The 25,779-nt window shown below is 40.2% G+C and overlaps 1 protein-coding gene across 2 annotated transcripts in view; it reads left to right on the top strand.

Moving 5' to 3' along the window:
- Positions 1-19,772, top strand: part of MTHFD1 (methylenetetrahydrofolate dehydrogenase, cyclohydrolase and formyltetrahydrofolate synthetase 1) — a 44,547-nt gene extending 24,775 nt beyond the window's left edge. For both annotated transcript variants that reach the window (XM_027843723.1, XM_027843725.1), the window contains 7 exons: positions 3,742-3,783; positions 5,746-5,846; positions 7,513-7,690; positions 13,856-13,963; positions 14,669-14,821; positions 19,383-19,476; positions 19,609-19,772. In XM_027843723.1, coding sequence (XP_027699524.1) covers positions 3,742-3,783; positions 5,746-5,846; positions 7,513-7,690; positions 13,856-13,963; positions 14,669-14,821; positions 19,383-19,472 — 672 coding nt within the window. In that variant the 3' untranslated portion in view covers positions 19,473-19,476; positions 19,609-19,772. The remainder of the gene's footprint in view (positions 1-3,741; positions 3,784-5,745; positions 5,847-7,512; positions 7,691-13,855; positions 13,964-14,668; positions 14,822-19,382; positions 19,477-19,608) is intronic.
- Positions 19,773-25,779: the final 6,007 nt, after the last annotated feature.

The following is a 25,779-nucleotide window of genomic DNA, read 5'->3' as shown; positions in this document are numbered from 1 at the left end:
TGTGTGTGTGTGTGTGTGTGTGTGTGTGTGTGTGTGTGTGTGTGTGTAGGTGCGCGCATATGCGCACGTGGAGGGGGCCTCATCCCTATTAGTAACTTGTGTATAAGGGAGCAAATGCAAGATAAAATAGCACTGTGTTAAATGAGACATGGGTTATTTAATTCCAAAGGAATATTTTGTCTTCAAAGTTAATGGTTTACACAGAAATGGATGTTATTTCACACTAAAACTGTTTCTTTAGTGAAGTGGGAGAAATGGGAAAGATGACCAAAAATAAACTGGGACTGGTGTTTAGATCAGGTACAAACAAAACAAATGAGACTTCATAGAAAACAGCTTTGACCATAAACAGAATCTTGTGTTCAAATGAGTAAAAGGACGGAGATGACAAAAAAAGATTACCCTTTCATAGTACAAAGTTCCTTGGGAATAATTTTTAACCAAAAAATCTCACTAACTAAAGTTGGATGTCCTCAGAAGTGATTGAGATAAATGTGACAAATCTCTTACCTGATGGGTCTTTGAATCTGACTTCATAGAGTGCTCTCCTAGAAAAGATTCCTAGGCTTACCTTGCCAAATCTAAACTCAGATTCTTTAGCCTAAGTGATTTGGTGCAATCGTATGATCACCCTTAAGACTGTTACAATAAATCAGAAACGCCTCATTTATGCCCAGGCTATTCTCCTTGATTCCATTTTCTCAATAGCTGATGGGTACCACTAGCAGACCTAAGATCCAGGTGAGGAAGAAGAAATAAGAAGGTTTAGCAAGAGAGACAGACAGACAGACATGCTGGGGAGTGGCAGAGTAACAGTCACTGAAGACACCTGTGCTACAAGTTGCCTACCCCAGCTTAAAGAGAGAGTACACAGAATTTCAGAGTTGGAAGGGACCTCAGTGACCATATAGCCCCACCCATATGGGAAAAGAAAAGACCCTCTACAATATCTAACAAGTAAGTCATCCGACCCTGGCTTAGAGACCTCCACTGAAGGAGGAGAACACTGTCTCAGAGAGCTTATTCGTAGTTAGGAAGTTTTTCCATGCATGGTCATATTTCTGCCCATGGGACTAAGAAGAATAATGTTAATCCCTTGAAATACTTGAAAATGGTTGGACTTTTTGATGCCTTTCTCTTGCTCCTTATTACTTGTATCACTTTGGACAAATCACTCACCCTCTCAGGGTCTTGGTTTTCTAATCTATAAAGTGAGAGAGTTAGACTGAGTGATCTCCATGATTGTAAATCCATGATTTTTTTGTCTTTCCTAAGTTTTTTCATAAATAGGCTAATTATCGCAGTTGCTTCCACCTTGTATTAGGATTTCTGGTCCATTAGAGTTCAAATTGCTTGATAGTACAACTTATCAAAAAGCTGTAGATTTAAAAAGCTATAGGTCTAAATTTTTTTTTTCCTAAGTCCTTCGTGCATGGAATTCTGTACACTTATGTATGTGTGCAGACTTTTATTCCTCTGAGACTTGTTTTACCTTTGAGTCAATCTGTAAATCATTGTGCTTTACATCTACGTACAGGGTACTGTTCTTACAACAGAATAAAGTTTCTCTACCTCAAGTCTCCCTTATTCCAGTCCATCAATGTCAAATTGATCTTCCAAAAGACTAAGTCTGACCATGTCACCACCCCCACCACACATGTGCATGCACATATACTCCTACTCAGTAAACTAGTGTTTCCCTTTCACCTCCAGAATCAATATAAAATCTTCTGGTTAGCATTATAAACCCCACATAAACTGGCCCCCTCCTACCTTTCTAGTGCTCTTCCATATTCTCTGTAATCCAACAATATTGGCCTCTTTGCTATTTTCACACAAGACACTTCATCTTTTTGGCAGCTAGGTGGAGCAGTGGATAGAGTGCCAGGCCTAGAGTCAGGAAGACTCGTCTTCCTGAGTTCAGATTTGACCTCAGACACATTAGCTGTGTGACCCTGAGCAAGTCACTTAACCCTGTCTGCCTTAGTTTTCTCCTCTGTAAAATGAACTGGAGAAGTAAATGGACAACCACTCTTACTGTCTTTGCCAAAAAAATTCCAAGTGAGGTCATGAAGAGTTGGACATGTCTTCCATGTCTAGAATTTTCTACTTCCTAAATTCTGCTTTTTGCCTTCCTGGCTTCCTCCAAGTCCCAGCAAAAATCCTACTTTCTGGAAGAAGGCTTTATCAACGACCCCTTACTGCTACTGCTTTCCCTCTCTGATTATCTCAGATTTATCTTGTCTGTCTTGTTTGTGCATTGTTGTTTGCATATTGTCTTTCCCCGTTAGACTGTAAACTCCTTGAGAGCAAGGCCTGATTTTTGCCTTTCTTTGTATCACCAGTGCTTAGCACAGTGCCTGGCACATGGTATAGACTTAATAAATGCTTATTGATTTGTTGACTTGACAAGCAAATAAGTATAAGACAGAGTTTAGAATTCAGTTACACATCTTAAGAGACTACAACCAGATAATTCTTTTTATGTACCAAAATGTAGTAAAAATCCAGAGAAAGCAAAGTAATGGTATCTTGATGATACATATTGATGACAGCTGTTTCTAGTAGCAAATTAATTGTTCTATAAGAAAATGAGCATTTTGATCATTTGATTTTGGAACCTTAATCTTTGACTGAAGGTACCCTGCAGAAAAGATAGCCCTCCTGCCTCCTCATTGATTCTTGCATTTTTTTTTTACTTATGTTTATTCTAAACACATGCTAATTTCTAGCTTCGTTCAGGCAACTGACATGTTTGTGTTAGTCATACAGTACTGATATAAGTGTCATGAAATGTCAGGCTACTTCCATTTGTTAGTTTTCCTGTGTCTTCAGATAGCTTAGTGTAGTTGGGAAGAAAAGGCCTATGTTGTTCACAGGGAAAAGTATGAACTCCTTAGCATGGAACACAAGGTCTCCATGTGCCAGTAAGACCCACAACCTCACTTTCTGATCATTCTTTTATTACTTCACTGTAGCTCTCTGCAGTCAGACTGGGTCACCCACAACCATGCCTCTGGCTCATGTTATTTGTCCTGCATTGAGTGATATCCTGCTTCTATCTGTGTGAGTCCAAGTCTCACATATCTTTCCACTTCTACCTCTTCCATGATAGTTTCCTTAATCTAGCCCATTGGTTTCACCCTTGTGAACATATAACAAGTATATTCCGTCTCTCTTGTCATATTGTTTGATTCTTTATGCACATAGGTCTTCCCAGCTAGACTGCATGTGCTTCACAGCACAGATTTCATCATGTACTACCTTGTGTTCCCCTGAGGATCTAGCTTGGTGCCTTAAAACATAAGAGGTGCTCAACAAATACTACTGCTATCCATTTCTACTTATCAGTACTTATTTCAGCACTTTCCTACCCCTGATTTCAATGGCGTACGTGTTCCTGCCGTGATTTCTTTTTTCCTTAAATGTTATTTTTGAGTTGATGTGGTCAAAGAATCAGTTATCAACTGACCAACCCCTTTAATGATTCATCTCTCTGAACATAGAGTTGCTGGGTTCATACTAGAATTCAGAGCACCGCCACACCATGGTGAGGCATTTAAGATAGGTGCCAAATAACTGTGAAAACTAGTAAAAGGTTGTAGATAGGAAAATATATGTCTTTGGGAGTAAGGACCTATATTTAAAAGCTAAAATAAAGTCATATATGGAAAATGCTTCAGTTTACTGATGTTTGGTTTCTCTTTCTCTCTCCCCCTCCTCTCCCCTTCCGCCATCCAGGTCACTGCTGGAGTACCTCTACCAAAGGATTACATAGAAGAGGTAATCTTAAGCATGAATCCTAGACTGTCTGTTTTTGGAAAAAGCACTAGATGTGGAGTCAGGTGACTCAAATTCAAACCCCAGCTCTGTACTTAGTAAGTGCAAAACTGTGGGCATGTTGCTCTACATCTTTGAACCTCAGTTTGCCCGTCTGTAAAATGGTCATAGCAATTGTACTCTCAATCTCACAAGGCGTATTGCAAGGAAAGACATGAAATGTCATAAAATGCAAATATTAGTTATTATTTTTACCATACATCAATGGTTTTAAATGTATGAGTTACCTGTCATGGTCCTCCTCCATTTGGAGTGTGGGCTGATCCAAAGTGGAGTCCTTTAAAAATGTTAGCTCTTTTAAAAAATATATATTCTTTTGTAGATTTGAACTTATGGGCAGCTAGGTGGCATAGTGGATAGAGTGCTGGGCATGGAGTTAGGAAGACATGAGTTCAAATGCAGGCTCAGACACTTACTAGCTGTGTGACCCTGGCCAAGTCACTTAACCCTGTTTGCCTCAGTTCTTCATCCGTAAAGTGAGCTGGAGAAGGAAATGGTAAACCACTTCAGTATCTTTGCCTGGGACAGAAAACACAGAAACAGACATTTTTTTAAAAAATCCATCTGTGTTTATGATTTTTCCATTTATAATAACAAGGAGGCCTCCCCACCCCTCAAAAAAGTTTGTGAAGCACAAGCCTGACTACAGTTTATATTTCTGTTAGCCACTTGCCTCTCAAAAAAAAATTTTTTTTTCCCAGAAGCAAGCTGGAATGTTTACTTAGAAGTGGTTTGTTTGAGAAGAGGGCAGTCAGCTGCTGTCACAGGTCTTCAGTTCTTTGCATTGTAATGAGTTTCTGCAGTCATCTAACTACTCAATTTTACATCCCGATTCCATTTGGAACAATGGAAATAAGCCACTGAAAATCTGTTGTAACCTTGGGTCAATCTTATTAGCTTGAATTTGTCTTTTATGATTATTTTGTAAATTTGAAGTGTAGGAAGTAAATTTATGCCCTCCTGCTTCTCCACAGATTTCTTTCCTCAATTAGAATGACCACCCTGGCCACTTCAATTTATGTCTTCATTAGCAAAGCTCTACATTTGAATCTTCATCCTCAGTCAATATTGACAAATTGAGTGCCCGTATATTTGGGGGAAAAAAATTCCAATCAAAATTTGATTTTTTTTTCTTCCTCTTAAGTTGTTTTCATTAAGTATGAACAACACTCTTCAGAAATGGAACCAAGGTATGGAAAATTTGTCAGACACATTTTCTGACAGGGGTCAGGCTATATTGCTGTCATCCAAGTCACTCTGAGAAACCTGTGATGGGCATTTCATTTAAAGGTGAAAGCACATACAATTTCTTCAGGAACCCAAGTGTGATAACTGCTCTGCTTCTGGTTCAATATATGCATATACATATATGTATATTTGTGTGTTATCATATAATGTGTTCATAATGTATTATTACATATGTGTATTATATATAATGTATTTATAATATACGTACACACACATATGAGCTAGGTGGCACAGAAGATACTGGGCCTGGAGTTAGAAAGACTCACTTTCATGAGTCAAATCTGACTTCAGACACTTATTAGCTGTGTGACCCTGGGCAAGTCATCTAATCTTGTTTGCTTCAGTTTTCTCTTCTGTAAAATGAGCTGGAGAAGGAAATGGCAAACTACTCCAGTATCTCTGCCCAAAAAACCGCGAATGGGGTCATGAAGAGTCAGACACAATTGAAATAACTGAACAGTATCCATATATGAATAAAGGACTTTGGTTGTGACTTCACCTGTACAGAACCATCATTATTTTCATTTTCAGTCATCAGAGCAACTTGTTTTGTTTCTGGAGTGGTAGTTGTATAATGCGGCACTTTTAAAGAAGGCAGTTCTGCCACCTCAGCAGTACTTTTATTGCCTTCATAAAACATTTTTCACTCTTTTACAGAACCTGGAGCTGTTGGAAAAAGGCTTTTGCAACTTGGGCAAACAAATTCAAAATGCCAAGATATTTGGCATTCCAGTAGTAGTGGCTGTGAATGCATTCAGGTAAATGGAAAGAGAAGTCAATGAAGAAAGAAAATTGCCAGGTGTAGGGGCACACGACTGTAATCCCAGCTACCAGGAGGGTGAGAGACTGGTGGATCTCTTGAGCTCAGGAGTGAGCTACAATAGGCTAAGCTAATGTCCACACTTAAGTTTGGCATGAATGTGGTGAGCCTCTAGGAGCCAGGTGCCACCAGGTTGCTTAAGGAAGACCAAACTGGAGCAGGTCAAAGCTCCCATGATGATCAGTAGTGGGACCTGGCCTATAGCCAGGTGAATAGCCTCTGTACTTCCTTCCAGCCTGGTTGACATGGGGAAACCCAAGTATTAAAAAAAAAAAACAAAGTTGCCCTGAAATGTAACTGAGTTGTTTGTGTGATATAAAATGGGACTGATGATAACTTGCATTTATATCTCACATATATATTATATTTCACATTTGTTGTGAGGAAGGCACTTTGAGCCTTAAAGTACTATGCAAGTGTGAATTGTTCTTGTTGGGTTGGTTGCTAGGCTATTTTGGGGGGTTCTCACTGGCAGTTTTGTTGGATGTGATCTGACTCTCTGAGAAGGAACTGACTGCCTTTTTTGGGCACAGATACTCATGTCAAAGCAAGCAGATTGGGTGATGGAAAACGCCTTCAGGAGGGTTGATGTATCCTGCCTTAGGTCATATTGGGGTTATCAGGATGTCTTCACCATAATGGTTTTTTATTTTGCCACAAGGTCAGGTTTAATATATGCCCAAACGAAAGAGAATAAAAGACACGGGTGTAGAAACCCTGAACCTAGTATTTAGGCAAGAATGAATAACCTACCTTGAAGCATGTAGATTAATTATATCGTCTTTCTGTCTCAGTTTTCCTATCACCAGGCTCCAGGGAGGGAGTGATTTGCTTTTTTTTTTTTTTTTAATTATGCAGAGCCTTTGCTCTGCAGAGCTAAACTTCTCCCAATGAATGGAAAAGATGAAGGCTGTTGTCTCAGCTGAAGCTCTAAGATAGAATTTAGCTGTAAAGTTGTCCCTTTGTATTAGTGATGTGGAGGAAGGAGTGATGCTCCTGTGCTGTTACTTAACCATCAGTCTCCAATTCTTTAAATGAATATTCAAGTACTGATGCTATGCCTAGTAGCAGAGGGCCCTTCTGGCACTAGATCTGTTGTAGGATCATACGATTTAGAGTTTGTCATTATATTTCACAGAAGTTATTTGGCTTTTGTCATCTCCCAAGTCTGTGTCATAGATCTCTACTATGTTTAGTAGCAGTTAATCCCTTTTAATAATTTACATCTAGTAGTCAGCCAAGAAGCGTTAATAAAGAGCTTACTATGGGGGCAGCTAAGTGGCACAGTTGATAGAGCACCAACCCTGGAGTCAGGAAGACCTCAGACACTTGACACTTACTAGCTGTGTGACCTTGGGCAAATCACTTAACCCTTATTGCCTCGCCCCTTGGCCCACCCATACCCCCCCCCCAAAAAAAAACCCAACAACTTTCTACGTACCAGGCACTATGCCAAGACTGAGAATCCAAATAGAAGTAAAAAAGAAAGACTATCTCTACCTTCAAGGAGCTTACATCCTAAAGTATGGGCGAAAGTCTGACCTGCATAAAGACGATCTTAGTTGTATCCTAAAATGGAGGCTATGTGATTGCTGTCTTTACAGGAGTGATACTGAGGCAGAAGTGGAGCTAGTTGTCCGTCTGGCTAAGGCGGCTGGAGCCTTTGATGCTGTGAAGTGCACTCACTGGGCAGAAGGGGGAAAGGGAGCTGCTGCCCTCGCTCGCGCTGTCCAGAATGCATCACAGGCACCAAGTCACTTCCAGCTCCTCTATGATGTGGAGGTGAGCGAGGTTCTTCATGACTGACCAACTGGGCTCTGTCCGAGGTGCTCGGCTGTTCTCTGTGTTCTCACATTACATCATCGTTATGCAGATGACTTAGAAGGGTGGTAAGAGCATTGGTTACAAGTATCGTGCTAACGTTGCTAACTTCATCCCGTGATCCCCATGTGGACCAGGTTGTTCCCTGTTCCATGGGCGCACACTGCACCCGACTCCCAGCTAGCTGTCCTGTAAATGTACTCTGCTATTCAGGTGGCAGAAAATAGGAAGGAAGTAGATGGATCAAATGATCTCCATCCCTGCTACTAAAACAGTAATTCAGCAGGTCAGCGTGGGGAAACAGTTGTGCCACTAACAGGCGTTCTGCTATTCACATAGTCCATTACAGCAGGGCTCTTCTCTCCTAGAGTCATGTTTAGAGCTCAGTCTTTTGTACTTAGTAAGACCTTAGGACCTCATATGCCGTACATACCCACTGGCAGACAGAATGAGTAGCTGTGGCCAAACAGGGGCAGCTTAAAAAATAGAAAACCTTTTTCTTACCACCAGCCTAACATGGGAAGGAATTGTATACTTTTCAGTTCACCTCCTGATGTATCCATATCTCAAGAGTTCAGTGAAACCCTCAGGTGCAGAATAGAATTGCCTCCACAGAATTTGATCACTTTTGACATTAGTGAGAAAATTAAATTTGCTCAGGCCCAGGAACTGTGTTCTTGTAGCATAAACTCTGTAACGAAATAAGCTTAATTCACAGAGCGGTTTGTTTTGTTTGTTTTCAATCCTGCGTTCTGGATATTTCAGAATATTACTGGATATAAAACAAGACCAATAACCAGCAACTTGGTTTGGGACATAAGAATGATGTTTTAGCCCTCCTTAGATCTTTTATATGGGTTTTTATTGGTGGTGATGATATTCATTTTCTCCACCATGGACTTTGAGATTTGATACTTGTGTAGGACATTTTGGTGGAAGAAACCATGTTGAGAGTTGAGAAATTCTCTTATTTTTTTATTTGTACTTCCTTTTTCTTCTGAATGCAGTAATCAACATCTTCTGTGTCAAGAAACCTCATTAAGCTAAGAGAATAGTAACTGATAATATAGTGCCATATGGGTGTGGTGATGGGGTGAAAGGAATAGCAAGAACCCATCAGCCTCTCAACCTTTAGTTAAATGGTTGTTTTACCTTAATCCTCCATAGACTTCTGGATCTCTGTCTGTCTTGTTTTGACCATGCTTTATTAAACGACTACTTACAGAAATGCCTTCATTGAATTACAGTTTAATGTCATGCTTTCAACCTTTATAGAGATGCTACCATGAGACTCATCTGTTTTAATAACATTTCTGTATCTAGGGATACAAGCACAAAGAATGAAAGTCCCTACCTGGAGTGAGCTTACATTCCAATGGGGACACAACAAATACATTTCAAAATATACCCAGTATAAATATGAAGTTATTACATGTATATGTATATACGTAGTTAAATACAAGGTAGTTTGGGAGGGACAACACTACATAGAAGATAGATGCTGTCTGATTTACACCTTAAAGGAAAACAGATCCACTTATGAGGTATCAATGAGGAGTGCATGGCAGGCATGGGGCACACAGCCTGGGCAAAAGCACAAAGACAAAAAATAGAGTGTCATGAGTAAGGAATAGAGGAAAAGGTCACTTTGGCTGGATCACGGAGGACAGGAATAGAGAATACTAATGTCCAGTGAGGCTGGAAAGGTGAATTGGGGCCAGATTGTATAGGGTTGAAAGCTAAACAGGGGAGCAGCTAGGTTGCGCAGTGGATAGAGCTCCGGGCTTGGAGGACCTGAGTTCAAATCCGGCCTCAGATACTTGACACTTCCTGGCTGTGGGACCCTGGGCAAGTCACTTAACCCTTATTGGTTCACCAGAAACAAAAAAAAAAGCTAAACAGAAGAAGTTTATATTTTGTTCTAGAAGCCATTTTGGTATACTAGAAAAGAGCACTAGATATTGAGTCAGAAGAATCCTAGCTCTGCCAAATGACCATGAACAAGGCACTTAATCATTCTTTGTCTTCATCTGTAATATAAGGGAGATGAACTAGATGACCCCTAAGGCTAATTTGTAATCCTTTTAAGACATTAATGGGAAATAAGGTCAAAAATAGTAGGTCATAGATTGTAGAAAGTATGACATTCAAGGATAAGGACCTGAGATTTTATTTAATGTTTTGTGTGTTTTTGCTTTTATTTTCTTTAATCAGCAAAGCAATAGGATCAAAGCTATCCTTTGAGAAGATGTACTCTGGGATTACTGTATATGATGAATTAAAGTGGTGGGTAGAGACTAGAAGCTATTGCAAGAACCTAGTTGAGAAGAAATGAAGACCTAAATTGGGGTAGTAGTCATGTGAATGAAACAGAAGAGACTCATATGAGAGGCATGGCAGAGATGGAATCAACAAGAATTTAGTGACTAATTGAATGTGGGAAATGAGGAGGAAGGAGTTGAAAATAACTGAGATCTCTCTCCTGGGCAACTAGGAGAATGTCATTAAGCAGAGGTAAGAAAAATTGGGAGGAGGATCAAGGTTTATAGAGAAAATAAGTTTAGTTTGGGATATGTTAAGCTTGACATACTTGGGTTAATAAATCCAGGTGAAGCTGTCCCTCGGGCAGCTATGGGCTGGCTGTCCCGACCTAGACAGACTTAAAGCCATGGGAATGGGTGCAGTCAGTGAAGGAGAGAAAGAAAAGGTCAAGGATAAAGCATGTCAAAAGAACACATTCTAGGTCAAAATGAAATCAGCAAATATTTATTAAGCTTCTACTATATGCCAAGAACTATGCTAAGCACTGGGGTAGGAAAACTGGGAAGGTAGGAGGGGGTTAGGTTATGAAGGGCTTTGAATGCCAAACAAATGATTCTGTATTTGATTTTGGAGGTAATAGGGAGCCAACAGGATTTATTGAATGAGGGGGGTAAGAGGAGTGGCATTGTCAGACCTGCACTTTAGGAAAATCATTTTGACTGGAGAGGGGAGAGATATGAGGAAGGAGAGCCAAGGAAAAAGGCTTCTGCAGTGCAGTCTAGGCATGAAGTGATAAAGGCCTGCACCAGCATGGTGGCAGTGTCAGAGGAAAGAAAGAAGTATAAGGGGACACACTTTCCTGCCCTGATTATGCCAGTTGTAGGGTAGCATTCCCTTCGAGAGAATAATGCGATACCAAAAAAAAGAGGGGCTCATATCAGCTTGGCAATTAATAGGTTTTATTAGGGTTGATTGGGTTGTTTAAGGGAGTTTACTCACAAGAGGTCAGTTGTCCCGGGTCACAGCAGGACAAAGTAATATGGATCCCCAAACCAACCTAAGGCCAGGTCAGTTGTTATTATATAGAAATAGAACAAAGAAAGCATAATGCCAGGATGGCCCAGAGTTACGTGCAAGTTTTCCCATGAGATAGCTGGAACTTCTTTTGCTTTTTACATTTACATGTAAAATGTAGTTTACATTTTTTTTGTGGAGTCATAGGCCATGTTCCCATTCTGGCTTACTTTCATACAGGGGGTATATGCAAAAGATGTTACAAAGGTAAAATCAATGGGCCTTGGCAACAAATTGAATGGGGGTGCTGGAGCAGGTGAGGTTAAGAGAAAGTGAGGAGCCAAGGATGACACCTAGGTTGAGAACTTGGGTGACTGAGAAGATGATAGTGCCCTGCACAGTCAGAGGAAATATATGAAGTAGAGGGCTTGGGGAAAGATTAGTTTTGAACATGATAAATTTAAGATGTCTGCAGGGCATCTCGTTTGAGATGTCCCAAGAGGCAATTGGAAATGCAAGTCTGAAGGTTAGGGCTACAATGTCAGAGGCTTCAGGAAGTCAAGAAGGATGAGGATTGAGAAAAAGTTATTAGATTTGACTATTAAGACATCATTGGTGACTTTGGAGAGAGCAGTTTTGGTTGACTAATGAGGTCAGAAGACAGACTGTAGAGAGTTAAGAAGAGAATGTAAGGAAAAGAAGAAGAAGCACCAATTGTAGACAGCCTTCTCAAGGAAGAACAAACTGGAGGAGAGATAGAGTGATAGCTAGCAGGGATGGAAGGAAGACATGGGCATGTTTGTAAGCAGTAGGGAAGAAGCCAGTAGAAAGGGAAAGATTGAAGATAAGTAAAATGGGAAGCAGTCTGCTGGAGAAGATGAGAAGCAATAGAATCATTTTTGAGGTTTGTCTTGGCAAGGAGCAACACCCCCTCTTCATGTGAGATGGGATGAAGAAGGAAATGGGATCCAAAGGCGTCCGAGTGATGTAAGAGGAGGAGGAGGAGGAGGGAAAAAGAGGAAGCTCTTGGAAAATGACGTATTTTTTGTTTTGTTTTGTTTTAGGAAAATATGAGGCAGAGGTCTCAAACTTAGGAAGGTGGGGAGAGGAAAGCCATGAAAGAGAGGTTTGAAGAAGGGTCAAAAGTATAGAAAAGCCACTGTGGTGAGTTAGTCGTTAGGGATAAAGGGCAGTAAAAATATTGTCTTGCTGCAGTGAGGGCTTAGTTGAAATTATGTGATCTAAATTTGTGGTGGACCCAGTTGGCACAGTTTTGTGATTTTTCTTTAGCATGTGAATAAGAGAGAAGGTCGTGGATAGTGGGAATAATCCAAGGCTGAGGGTTGTCAGGGCCTCCAGAGAACACAACTGGTTCACCAAGGGGTCGTGATGGAGAAGGGAGGAGAGTATAGCCAGCTCAGGGGAGATGTCCTGGGAAGAAGGGTGGAGGGATTGGGAATTGTGGTAAAGATGAAGAACAGATTTGGGGTTGCATAGGAGAGGGAGAGGTGAAATGACAACACATGTCATCAGATATGGGAATTTCAGAGTTTGGGAACATTGAAATGGAATAATTGTAGGTAATGGCAAGATCAAGATCCCTGTGTGTGGCTGAGGTGGGGAATGAAGGAGTTGAGGAGCTGAGAGATTGATATGAAGACAGGAGAGAAAGACTGAGCCAGGCACTGTATTCATTGACAAAAGAAGTTGTAAATGTCCTGGAGATTGGATAACAGGTTCCAGAATCTTGATGGGGTGATAAATATGGATTGAGTAAACCTCAAAGGAGAAGACCTTAGTGGCAGTGGTGAGCAAGGAATATGCCAACTCCCCCACCTCTAGCTTGAGTGAAACTGCAGCCAGTGCTGGAAAAGTGTGACCAGGGTATCTGTGTCATCAGAAGGGAGCCAGATCTTGGTGAGAGCCAGAAGATGGAAGGAGTGGGATAAGAAAGGTTTTAAGGTGAAAGCAAGTTTGTTACTTATGGAGCAGGCATTCCCGAGATTGCACAGTGGAAGGGATGAAGAGCTTTAGAATGGGACATTGCATGGGGTTGGGAAGGGTGTGGGGCAGGTATTGAAGGGAAATTGGGAGTAAGCCAGAAGTCAGTTGGGGACAGAAAAAAAAAGGTTTAATAGTGAGGGGAATGAATCATTGAGATGGGGAGGGTATAGTGGGATGGAGATTGTTAATCATTGAGGTGTAAGTTCTGGTAGGTTATCAACATCCCTAGGGGCTTAGCCTCAAGGTGTATAACTGGAAGGGTCAAGAAGTACCCACCTGAGGGCAGATTTAGACAATTTACCTATGGAGTGAGTATGATGGATGGCAGTTGGCAGGCAGGGAAGGCTAGGATTTATTACATCAGTGATATTTGATGTAATAAAAAGCAAGAGGGTGCTGATGGATTTTTTAAGTTTTAGTGATGCCTTTGGGGCTTTTTTACACCACAGACATTTCCCCCAATCTCTCTTGCCCTCATCCCATAGAACCTTTCCTTGTCACCAAGAAATAATTTTTTAAAAACTAGTTAAGCAAAGCCACTTCATTTGTATGTAACATTTGGTATTTATAGTTCTCCATCACTTATGACAACAGAGAGCCATGTTTCCTTCCCTGTTCTGGTGGGCATTTTCCATGCTATCTACTATGCTTGTGATTCCTGTGTTCAGTATCAAAAGAAATGTCTATAATAGTAGAACAGTATTTGGAAAATCTGACACATCTGGAAAAGAGGAATATTTTGTGCCTTATTCTGTCTTCAGTATGTGAATGTTCTTATAAGTGACTACATGACAATCATTCCCTTGTCTCTCTCTCTCCTTCCTCACCAATACACCCACCCCTCAGCTCCCTGTTGTAGACAAGATCAGGATAATTGCACAGAAAATCTATGGAGCCGATGATGTTGAATTATTGCCAGAGGCTCAGCATAAAGTCGAAGTCTACACAAAACAGGTAGGAGTTTATGGTTTTTATTCTTCTTTTTACTACTTTGATGAGAAAGCAGAAGGAGCATTGAACTAGAAATTCTGGCTCCAGATTTACCAGTATCTATATGACCTTGGGCAAGTCGTTGTTTTTTCTGGGCCTCAGTTTTTTATCTATAAAATGAGAGACTTGGATGAGATCATCTTTGAGAAGTCCCTCCTTCCTCCTCTGCATCAGTCCTCACCCCCTGGTCAATTCTGCCCTGAAATGTCTTCCTTCTTAAGAGTGTTGTGCTTTGATTGAAAGGTTGTTCAGATTTTCTCCATGTTGGGCACACTATGTATTATGGATGTGTGTCAGAAAAATATGGAAAACACTGGTAAAATGTTGTATCTTTTGCCTTATCAATACAGTTGCTCCAAACTATGTCATTTGAATACTTGAAACAAAACTCTTTAGCTGTGTTTTACATTTTCTAAGTGTTTTAATCTCTCATCCAACCTAGTACCTGAGATATTTTTAGTCTTTGATAACTAAACAGAAGATACTTGTCATTGAGGTGGAAATTATTTCTGTCCTGCCAGATGAATACAAAAGAAATTAAAGTCATTTGGCTTTAGAAAGAAATGTAAAGATCATTACAGTTATAGTGCTTAAATGATTGTTTTGTTCAATTAATATAAACATTTCTTTTCTTGGTTATTCTTTCCTACCTTCCTCCTTGCTCTCTAGGGATTTGGAAACCTACCTATCTGCATGGCCAAAACGCATCTGTCCTTATCTCATGACCCAGAGAAGAAAGGTGTGCCCACAGGTTTTGTTCTACCAATCCGTGACATCCGGGCCAGTGTTGGTGCTGGCTTTTTGTACCCTTTGGTAGGGACGGTAAGTGCTGCACAGAAAATGATGCTTGGTATGTTGTTCATAATTATGCTTCCTATTTTAAGTTTATTCCTGTGGTCACCAGTAAGTGGCTAAATGGGCAAAAGCATTGTTGCCAGAGGAGAAAATGGGAATCAGACCTATCAGAATGATTTATCCTGGTGAGGTACACTGTTTGGTGTTATTTAAGTTGATGCAAGTACTACCTCTGCTGAATAGTAACCTGGAGTGTGTTTCCAGTGTTCACACTTCTATTGTGACTTTGATTGAGTTCAAGATGGGCCTTGTTCACAGAAGAAGTAGGTGTGGTGCATTATTTAGGAGCACCAGGAAGGCTCCATTTCTTACCCCCTACCCATATCTCTCTGAGTTTCATGGCAGGAGTCTGAAATTCTACCATTAGAACTTTATTCCTTCGGATTGGGGAATTGTGCCTGTTGAAATGTAGGTACCCCAGGAGGGATAAGGCATTAAATTAGTTACTTATATTTTAGTGTGTTTGTTTTCTTGATTCTTTCGAACTTGGAAGCAGTTGAGAACTTTTTATAAAAGGGATTAGGGATTGAGGGGAAAGAGAGTGCTTAATACACAGTCCTGATTTACAATTGTGCTTCAAGCTAACTTTGTTCAAATTGTCGTTTCTGTGTACCAAGTCTGATGTCTCACAGTTGAATATACTGCCTTTGGGTACCACACAGCATACATTCAGTTCTTTGAAACATTTATAAAGCACATTGTACAAAAAAGTTGACATATTTAAGTCAACTTAAATTATACAAGTGAAAGGTAAGAAGTCGTTGTGTTTTAGAAGACAAATTAACTTTTAATGGAAGAGATGATTGAATTTTTTACATTGGCATATCTTAACAGTGTTCATAGTATTGATGCCTCTCCTGGAATTGACAAGCTTAACCCCCATCTTAATAGCTCAAGCCAGTTAATTGTACTAACAAATGAAGGTGATTTTAAAATAAAATTTAATCATTTTAATTGCTCACATTCATTTCTGAATGTATCCCTCCTCCCCACCACTCAGTAAGCTATTCTTTGTAGCAAAAAAAATTTAGGGGGGGGGTGGGGAAAGCAGTTAATTAAAACTAACCAAATATTAACTGTTTCTGACGGCATATGCTGTTCTTTACCTCTGCAATGAAATGAAAGAGGTACATTTTCTCAACTCTTCTCCTGGGCCAAATTTGGTCATTATAATTATATAGCATTCGGTTTTGTGGATTGTTCTTTCTATTTATATTGTGATCATTTTGTATATTGTTTTCCTGCTTCATCTTACTTCCTCCTTCAGTTCATACAAGGTTTCCCTTGATTCTGTGAAAAATCTTTATATTTGACATTTCCTATGGTACAATAAATAGTATTTCATTACGTTCATGTACTACAGTTTGTTTAGCCGTTCTCCAGTCAGTTATATATGGGAAATTTCTTTCTCCCTTGACCTTGGGGTATATGCCTAGCAGTGGGATCTTTGGATCAAAGGGTATGAATATTTTAGTTGTTTTTTTTTTTTTACCTAATCCCAAATTGCTTCAAATTAGCATCTTTTAAAATAAGAATATTAAATAGCAAGCACCCTCAATAATGCATTTTATTTTTCCCTTTCAAGTAACTTAGTTTAGTAGCTATGAAACTATTGCAACTATATTATTTTGCATTGTTAGAGATAAGATATAAATATGAATGGAGAATTAAAGATCAAGACGTAAAATAAAAGAGGTTTAAACCAGTAAAAATAGCCTTTTGCCAGATGGGAAAGAGTAACAATACCCTGCTCAGCCCTTTGGTCCAGATTTACCATTTGCCCCGTATGTCCAAGTCAGTAGAGCTGTAGCAACAAATACACTTTAAAACCTTAAATGAGTAGTGAGTGACTATAACTGACAATAAACTTTTCATCTGCTTGGACACATACAGAATCAGCAGTAATTTTGTATCCAAAATTCACATGTGTACAATACTTAGCAACAACTTAGAGAATTCCATTATTGAATTGCTTGTCACCTAGGAACATTTAGTGAAGATATCAAGTAACAGACTTCCCAGAAAGGGTTCTTCCAGCCATTGTGGCTCCATTAGAGCTCCTGTCCTTTATTCTACAGATTGATAACTCTTTACCAGAGGGATGTCTTGGGTACCTTACAAAGTCCTGTGGATTGTTTTAACATTTATACTGCTACATGTTTTGACATTTATAGGAGGTATTCTCTTTCAGTTTTATTTTTGTAACATCTTTATGTCTTTCCTGTCTTCATATAATTGCTGATCTTTACAGCTTTATTTTCTGATTGGTCCTGTTTCCCCTTTCACCTTAAACTCCAACTTCATATCACTTTAACTTCTGGTCATAACATTTGGCACTGGATGCTAACTTTAGAGGACTCTTGGGTTCCTGGATTGTGTTTCAGGAATTGCTGATTAGTATAGCTGATCCCATTAGATCCTAGTTAGTTCAAATAATGAATCCCATGGAGTGGTCTCATCATTTGAATTTTCACTGCATGTTTCCATTGAGTTGGAACCAATTACCATATTTTACCTAATTATAACTTGGAATAGTACAAATTCAAATACATGTGACCACTTCACGGGATTCATTATCAGCAGTAATCAGGACCTAGCTGTGCTTAGAAATGTCAACATTAGGTGATACAGTTTTTAAATTGCATTGTATTACAGAAGATCATTCAACTTTAAGTATGTTTTTCCACTTGTCAGTTTTAAGAAATTCCACTTAAAATGTCTTATTTTCGATCTATATTTAAAGTAGCACTTGCGTATTTTGTCATTATACAAAAGATTATAAAAATCAAAATGTACTGTGTAGAAGTTGGATTTGCCAAGCTATTTTGATTTGTACTTAACCTGATTTCCCTGCCCCAACCAAAAAAAGGTATTATTAAATGGAAATAAAAGCAAAGACCTCAATGCTTTAATAATGCATTTATGTTATGGCTTCTCTTCACTTTAAACCAGTAAGAACATTGACAGTAAAACTATATGTTCTATTTAAAAAAAAAAAAAAAAAAAAAAGCTTTTTGCTTGGATACACATAAATCTTGAAGAATTATTGCCAAGGTATATATTCAGTTTTGGAAGTAAATTAGAAAAGCTGCCTACTGAAACTAATCTATTCTTTAAAAAAAAAAAAGAAAGAAAGAAAGAACAAAAAAACCTTTTACCCTTCTCATTCCACTTTGTTTAAACTAAGTAAGACAACTGAATCCTTTTCAGATTTTGCTTATTCAACTCTCGTTGAGCCGATGTCTTTGTTCACTTCCATGTTAGAAACCATTACACAGAACAATTTCATGAATCCAGTTCTTTAACTTTGCTGAAAACCTGAAAGGCAGTCTTACTTACAGGTCTAATGCTAATTGGGTTAATTATAAGAATTACAAATTTATATAGAGTGGAGGGCTTTCAGTCTTTTTCCTTTTCAGTAATAGGAGACAGAATTGGCAAAGATAACAAAAGATATAATTGTAGTTGATGTTGACAGCATTTCTGGAAGGCACACGTGATAAACCCTTAGCCTATGATCTGACCATTCTCAAAAACAAGTTGGAATAATGCAGAAAAAAGTGACTAAAATATCCATGTCTCCCCCACCCCCCCAGAAATTCCCCCCGGTGGGCATATACACCAGGGAAGTCAAAGACCAAAAGAAAAGTCCCCTACATACCAAAATATTCCCAACTGTAGGTCTTGTGGTCACAAAGACCTGGAAACAAAAACTGTACTCATTGATTGAGGAATGGCTAGATACTGGGGTACATGAATGTAATGGAATATTATTATGGCATAAGAAATGACAAATATGAGAAACATGGAAGAACACAAATGAACCAGTGCAGAACAAAGTAAACAAAAGCAGGAAAGCAATATATATAATGAGTACAACAGTGTAAATGGAAAGTAAAATGAAATTGGATTTTATGACCAAGCTTGGATCCAGAGAAGAGATAAAATATACTTCCCTCCTTTCCTTGATGAAGGAATAGGAGTGTGGAATGTGTTGGTTGCTTTTGATGAACTGTTTCTGTTTTGTTTTTCATCTTTATTACAAGAAAAGGCTTGCAAAGTAGAAGTAGATGGGAGAATATATTCAGAAATTAATGTTCTGTGAAAGCAAAAGGCATTACCAAAATATTCAAATAAATAAAAATAAAGCAAAAAGTCAGTCTAGTGTTATAAAAAGAACATTGCACTAAAAGTAAAGAAACCAGAATCACAGCCCTGACTTTTACTAACTACTTGTGAAACCCTAGATTACTGACCCTCCAGTTTCCTCACTTGTAAAAAATGAGGGCATTTGACTTGATGAACTTTAAGGTTATTTCAAGCTCTAATATTCTTAATTTTATCATGTAGACTTTTTAAGTGGTGTGATAGCTAATGGCTTCTTTCAGGAAGTTCCATAACTAGTCACGTCTGCTCCCTTGACTGACAATGAGAAAAGTCACCATATGACTTTGTTCTATATGAGGAAGTAGAGGGAGGGTTGTTAAGGTTAGATTGCTCATTTTTGCAATTCTGCTTTGTTCCTTAGATGAGTACAATGCCTGGTCTCCCGACTCGGCCCTGTTTTTATGACATTGACTTGGATCCTGTATCAGAACAAGTAAATGGATTGTTCTGAATTGGTAAGTTATACTTAAGGAGGAGTCCTCCATTTTTATGAAGGTTCTTGAACATAAAATAAAGTTTTCATATTGTGATGTTCAGCAACAGTAAATAATGATTATTATTTGTTTAATTTCTCTTTTCCTCTCCAGATTAGGTGTATCTTCCAGGAGCTACATTGGAAGTTTACCCAGAAGCCTGCATTTGTAGTGCCTGATTTTATTAATTATCACATGTAGATTTGCTTAAATCATGGAAGTGTCTTTATCAGTCCTTATGAAATGCAATTAAATAAAATAATTCTAATATCTTTAAAGTTGTTATTACTTATTTTTGTCTCATAACCAAAATATTAAAACTAGAAAGGACCTTTGAGATCATCTGACCCAACTCCCTCATTTTACAAATGAGAAAACTGAGGCTTCAAGAGATGACCTGACTCGTCCATGATTATACATAGAGTTGGGGTCAAAGCCAACACTAGAACCTGGGTCTCCTGAGTCCAGGATTCTTTCCACTACACCACGCATTGCCAGAGAAACTCTTGACTCCCATAATTTATCTGCAGCTTTTCATCTCTCTCAAAATAAATGACACTGAAGTTATCAGGGTGAAAAACATTCTAGAAGAGATGCTCAAATAGCCTCAGATCTGCTGAATAACTTTTTTTTTTCTTTTATGGTGAGGCAGTCGGGGGTTAAGTGACTTGCTGGGGTCACACAGCTAGTAAGTATCATGTGTCTCAGACTGGATTTAAACTCATGTCCTCCTGACTCCAAGGCTAGAGCTCTATCCACTGCACCACCTAGGTGCCCCACAACACTTTTAATACATAATAAAATCTAATAAGAGCTAGTATTTATATAGCACTTTACATGTTATCTCACTTGATCCTCATAACCATCTTGGGAGGTAGATGCTATTATTTATCCCCATTTTACAGATGAGGAAACTGAAGTGTAGGAATCCCATAGGACCTGCCAAGTCACAAAGCTAATAAGCGTCTGAGGCAAGATTCAAACTCAGGTCTTCCTGACTCCTGACTTGAAGTCCAGTACTCTATGCATTCACCACCTAGCTGTGGAGTTCATGTCACAGAAGCTTGTAGGTAACCCCAAACATGGGGAATGCCAAAAAACATTTGGATTTTACCTCGCAGACAAAGTATGCAGGCTTTTGCTATGAGTGTTGCCATTGATGACATTTGCCTCAGAAAGTACTAACACAATGCTTTCTGAGTAGTTATATACTTAGTAAAGAATAATAATAGCTAATATTTACATAAAGTCTTAAATTTGTCTAATTCAAAGGCACAGCCTTTACCTAGGTAGACATAGCTCCGTTCCTCTCATTTCCATCAGGGCTGTGCTGAGGCTTTGATTTGTTGTACCTGCCCAAATACGTTGCTGCCCCCAGACTCTGTGGATTCGATTCTCTAGGATCCTATATTTCTCCTCCCTTTCACAGCCAGACTCCTAGGAAAAGCTGTCTACATTCAGTGCCCTCTCTTTTCTGGATCATCATCCATACTCCTTTCCCCTACCTGTCATTAAAATCCAAGGCTCTGTACTGGACTTTCATCTCTACATTCTCTCTTAGTGATCTTATCAACTCCCATGGGTTCAATTATGACTCCGAAAATTATATTCAATCCTCATCTCCTAAATTCTGTTTTTGCATCACCAACTACCTAACTAGATGTCCTCGGTTAGGCCTCTCAAACTCAACATGTCCAATATGTGTTTCCCCTAGTTCTCCAAACTTCCCTATTTCAGTTGAGGGCATCATTATTCTTCCAATCATACAGGTTCACAACCTTGGAGCCATCCTCTATATGATGCCAACTTGAATCTTATTTTAGACCCTCTTGTCAGTTATCACATCACTCCACTCACATTCCCACCACCTCTTCTAAGACCTTTCACCTCAGACTACTGCAATATCCTCACTGGTACCCCTGCATGTCATCTCTTTCCTCTCCAAATTGTTTTCCACACAACAGCCAAACACAGGTCTAAAGCTGCCTAAGCCCCAGCAGGTTTCCTCCTGCTTTTAGGATAAAATACAACCTCCTCTGTTTGACATAACCCTTCATAATCTGGCCCTAGCTTACCCTTTCCACCTCACTCCCCTTCATTCACACTCTAAGCCAGTGAAATTGGCCTAGATCTTTAACTCACAGGATACTCCATTTCCTGTCTCTGTCTTTTTACAGGCTGCCCTTTCTCCCTAGAATTCATTCCTCCTCACCTCTACATCTTACTCAGTTGTTTCAGTCATGTGTGAGTCTTCATGACCCTATTTGGGGTTTTCTTGGCAAAAATGCTGGAGTGTTTTGCTATTTCCTGTTCTAGCTCATTTTGCAGATGAGGAACTGAGGTAATCAGGGTTAAGTGACTTGCCCAGGGTCACGCAGCTAGTCTGAGGAGGGTTTTGAATTCAGGAAGATGAGTTTTCCTGCCCCTGGGCCTGGCACTCTATGCACTGCACCACCTAGCTGCCACACATCTTAGAATACCTAATTTCCTTCAAAGCTCAGCTCATGCCCCACCTCCTATATGAGGCCTTTTTGACCACCAACCTCCCCACCCCTGCCACCCTTCATCATACTTTATTTCTTTTGCATATACTTATGTTTCATCCTCATCCCCCAAATGGAGTATAAATTTCTTCAGGGCAGGGGCTGCTTAATTTTCTTTTGTAGTCCCAGTGCTTTGCCACAGTACCTGGTACATAGGCATTCAAGAAATGCTTGTTGGTTGCAGACTAGTTGACTGAAAGCAGATAGACCATGAATTGGACCCAGAATTCTTTAGATCAGACTGTATCACATTTGAGAAATTGTAAGGTGCTCTTAATGACCCCAAGCTTCTTCCTGAAATAGGCTTTTTAAAATTAATATCTTCTAGTTATCCTATATGCCTATGAGTCATTATACACCACAGTCTGAAGAATTAGTCGCAAGCCAACCAGAGTGTAATGGAGAGGTGCATGGTGAGCATGAGTGGGCAGCAACATGTTGCTAATGAAAAATTGCAAGCCAAAAGAAGCATCTAGGATAGCTCCTTGGAGATATTTGAAAATAATAACAAAAAGGCAAGAAAGACATGTAATAAGAATTCAGTATAACCAGTGGACAGTACCCATATTCTCTTGTTCGTGCTCTTCCCTTCCTCCATGGAGGATTTATGGAATGACATGGACAATAGCTATACAGGATGACAGCGTGGATGGTTTGCCATCTGCGCTGTTGGAAAAGAAATATTCATTTGGATGAAATCATAGATCATCCAAGAAAAGACTAAGAAAATGCAATGGGGAACTAATGCTTATAAATCAAAGTATTAAAGTTAACTGTCTCTGCCCTTCAACTACCTCATTTGAAGGTTATTAGTTTCATTGCCTTGTGCAGAATGTGGGAGGCTCCTGTTCTTGGCACGGGTTGTCTGAAAGGGTGGATACCATTCTAAGCCCTAAATCCCAAATGAAAATTTATTGCAAGGCCAGTTCTCTTGGAGGAAAGGATGATAAAGCCAGGGGTACCATCCCATGCAGGGACAGAGGAAAAAAAGATTCCAGGAATTTGCCTGGAGGCCCATAGGAGAGGGGAGCAGGCTGCAGAGATGTTCACCTGGGATACAGCCAAAGGCAAGAAATATTTACCTGGTAGCATCCTATTTTAATTAATTATTCTTACTAACGAGACGAGAGGCAAGCAAGCACTGTCAGTAACCCCTAAATTTTGGGTGGCTCTGGGGGAAAGCCTCAGCTGCTTTCCCTAATATTTTCTTCCCCCATTCCACTCAGAGTATCCTTAGCTTTCTTAACAAAGCCATAGATGCCTCTAGGACAGGGGCTGAGTCTTACACCTTCTTTAATCCCAGAGCCCAACACAGAAGATGCCCTCCTTGCAAGGTAGCTTAGGAAAGGTTTGTAGTTCCCCTTTTGCTAAATGATAATCAGGATGCGACTTGGATGCTTATTATCAGGAATTGGGAATGGATGGCCTGTGAAATCTATGGATGACCCTTTAGACTGTTTCTTGTCCCCAGCCCAATGGATCTTAGACAAAATAAAAAAGGGAATTGATGCTTTGAGCCCCAGGGCTCCTCAGCTTTTCAAGAAGCTATCACACAGCACTTGGTGTAGTGGGAAGAAAGATGCTCTCAGAGTCAGAAGATAGGGGTTTCAGTAGCAATTCTGACAGTAATGCAATCCAGCCAATTTGGTCTTCTTTCTGCTTTTCACTCATGACATTCCATCTTCTCCCTCAGCACCTTTGCATTGACCATGCTGCATACCTAAAAGATGCTTCCTCCTTACCTGTCCCTGTCTTTAAAACTCAGCTCAGACGCTACCTTCTGCATAAAACCTTTTCTGACAGCTGACTCCCAACTGCTACTGCCTTACCTCCCAAATTACTTTATATTTAGTGACTTTGAATGTATTTGTATTTATGCTGTACATATAAAAAAATTACTTGCTCATGGAAAGTAGGGAACGTTTCATTCTTTGTACTTGTATCTACATCACCTAGAGCAGTACCTGGCACACAATAAATGCTTAATGGTTGTTGATTGGTTGGTTGGTTGACTGACAACAGAAGAATATGGCACGCATGGATTCTCTGTTGCCTACAACTACCTTTCCTGCTGAGCTCTCAGGGGCTCTCCATTTCTTGCCAAGTCATATGCTCTTGCGGCTATAGGACCTCTCCCCGCCCCCCAATTAAGTTCCAGACGCCTGTATAAATCCATCATTCAGTCTTATCTCACCTTCCTGCCACACCTTTCCTTAGTCTTCATCTCTCCTTATTTTTTCCCCCTCCTTTTAAGAGCCTATATGGAAAGGAGCAATAAATTCAGCCTCCCAGAAGGCTCTTTTCCATTTCTTTGTTTTGAGTGGCATTCTCATGTTCTCATGGAGGCTCTCTTTCCACGCCCCTTCTCTAGTGTCCGCTGTCTCCCCTTTAGATGACTTGAATGTCAGCCTCACTAGTCTGAGGTGACTTCTTGGTGCAGGGAGAGAACTCTCGCCCCCTCTTCATCCCCAGCCTCATTCTCATCTGCATCTCCATCTCCATCCCCATCCCCATCCCCATCCTCATCCCCCTCACCACCAGCGCTCCCTTGACTCCCCAGCTGCCAGACCTGATCCCAGCCCCCAAAACAAGGGCTCTCCCACCCTCTGCCGTCCTTCCCTCCTTGTCTCCTTCCTTCCCTCCCTCCCTCGTCCTACCCTCCTGCTGCAAGCCCTGCCGCCTCTACACTTGAGGCTGCCGCCCCCTCCAATTGGGCAGGCTCCCCATCTATTGGTGCTGCCTCCTGCCAGTCTGCCTGGGCTAGCTCCGCGGCAGTGAGCTGGGCAAGGGGCGTAACCCATTTTCGAGCTGTACATCTGTCCAGGGCTGCAGTACGGCGGTGGGTTCAGCTTCCCGCTCCCAAGGAGCTGGGATTGGAAAGGCGTCTGTAGCCCTGGTAAAGGCAAAAGGTGTGAGCCGCGGGGTGTTTGTGCGCTTCTCCGGTACTCTGAAGTGCAGCTCTCCAGGATCCAGGAGTTTGCAGTGGCAGCAGAAAATCTGGACTCAGACACTGTGTGTGCCCACCATGCGCTGGCCGGGCTCTGAAACATGAGTTTCCAAGGACCATGACCACCCTTGGGTAGGTAAGTAAGGAGCTGAGGGCACCAAAGGTTTCAGGGGCGGGTGGCAAAGAATACATGTGACTGTCTCCTTGTGGGAGATGGAGTGGGTGGGGAGTTCTACTTCCCAGACTATATAGAATTAATGAGGGAGATGGTGAAATATCCTTAGAGAGGCCCCCTCTATGGTTTAGGGTAAATGCCCTCCTACCCAGTAGTCTTTTGTTCCTTAGAAAAGACCCCAGATTGTTGGACCTCTCTTCATTTTATCACAGCTTTGTAGAATCTTTGCCTGTCTGATTGGAATTCCCTCTACCCCAATCCTCTTTTTGGAAAATATGTGACATTGTCACTGTAGTTAGTTTGTAGAGGGATGCTTGATTAGCTGTGTTGTACTGCATCTCATTCTTTAAAAGTGTATTCTACTTGGTACATTTCGGGTTTTCAGGTGCAGTTGATTGGAACTGAGAAAATTATAATTATATTAGATACAAATTCATTTTGATCAGAATTCGATTAAAATTTAGTAGCATCTGATGAGAACACCTGTTACTGTGCATTATAATATGTTTTTTCTATTTGTTGGATGGAGTTTTAGGCCCTCTGTTCTGACTTTGGAAGGACCAAGTTGAAGTCCCTTCCAGCTCTAAATCTGTGATTTTATAAGTGCTTCGTATTTTTTT

The sequence above is a fragment of the Vombatus ursinus genome, unplaced genomic scaffold (assembly GCF_900497805.2).
Source record: "Vombatus ursinus unplaced genomic scaffold, bare-nosed wombat genome assembly UNPS02014926.1, whole genome shotgun sequence".
NCBI classification, from domain to species: Eukaryota; Metazoa; Chordata; class Mammalia; order Diprotodontia; family Vombatidae; genus Vombatus; species Vombatus ursinus.
Note: the sequence above shows the minus strand (reverse complement) of the source record. Positions and strands in the feature narration are given on the sequence as shown.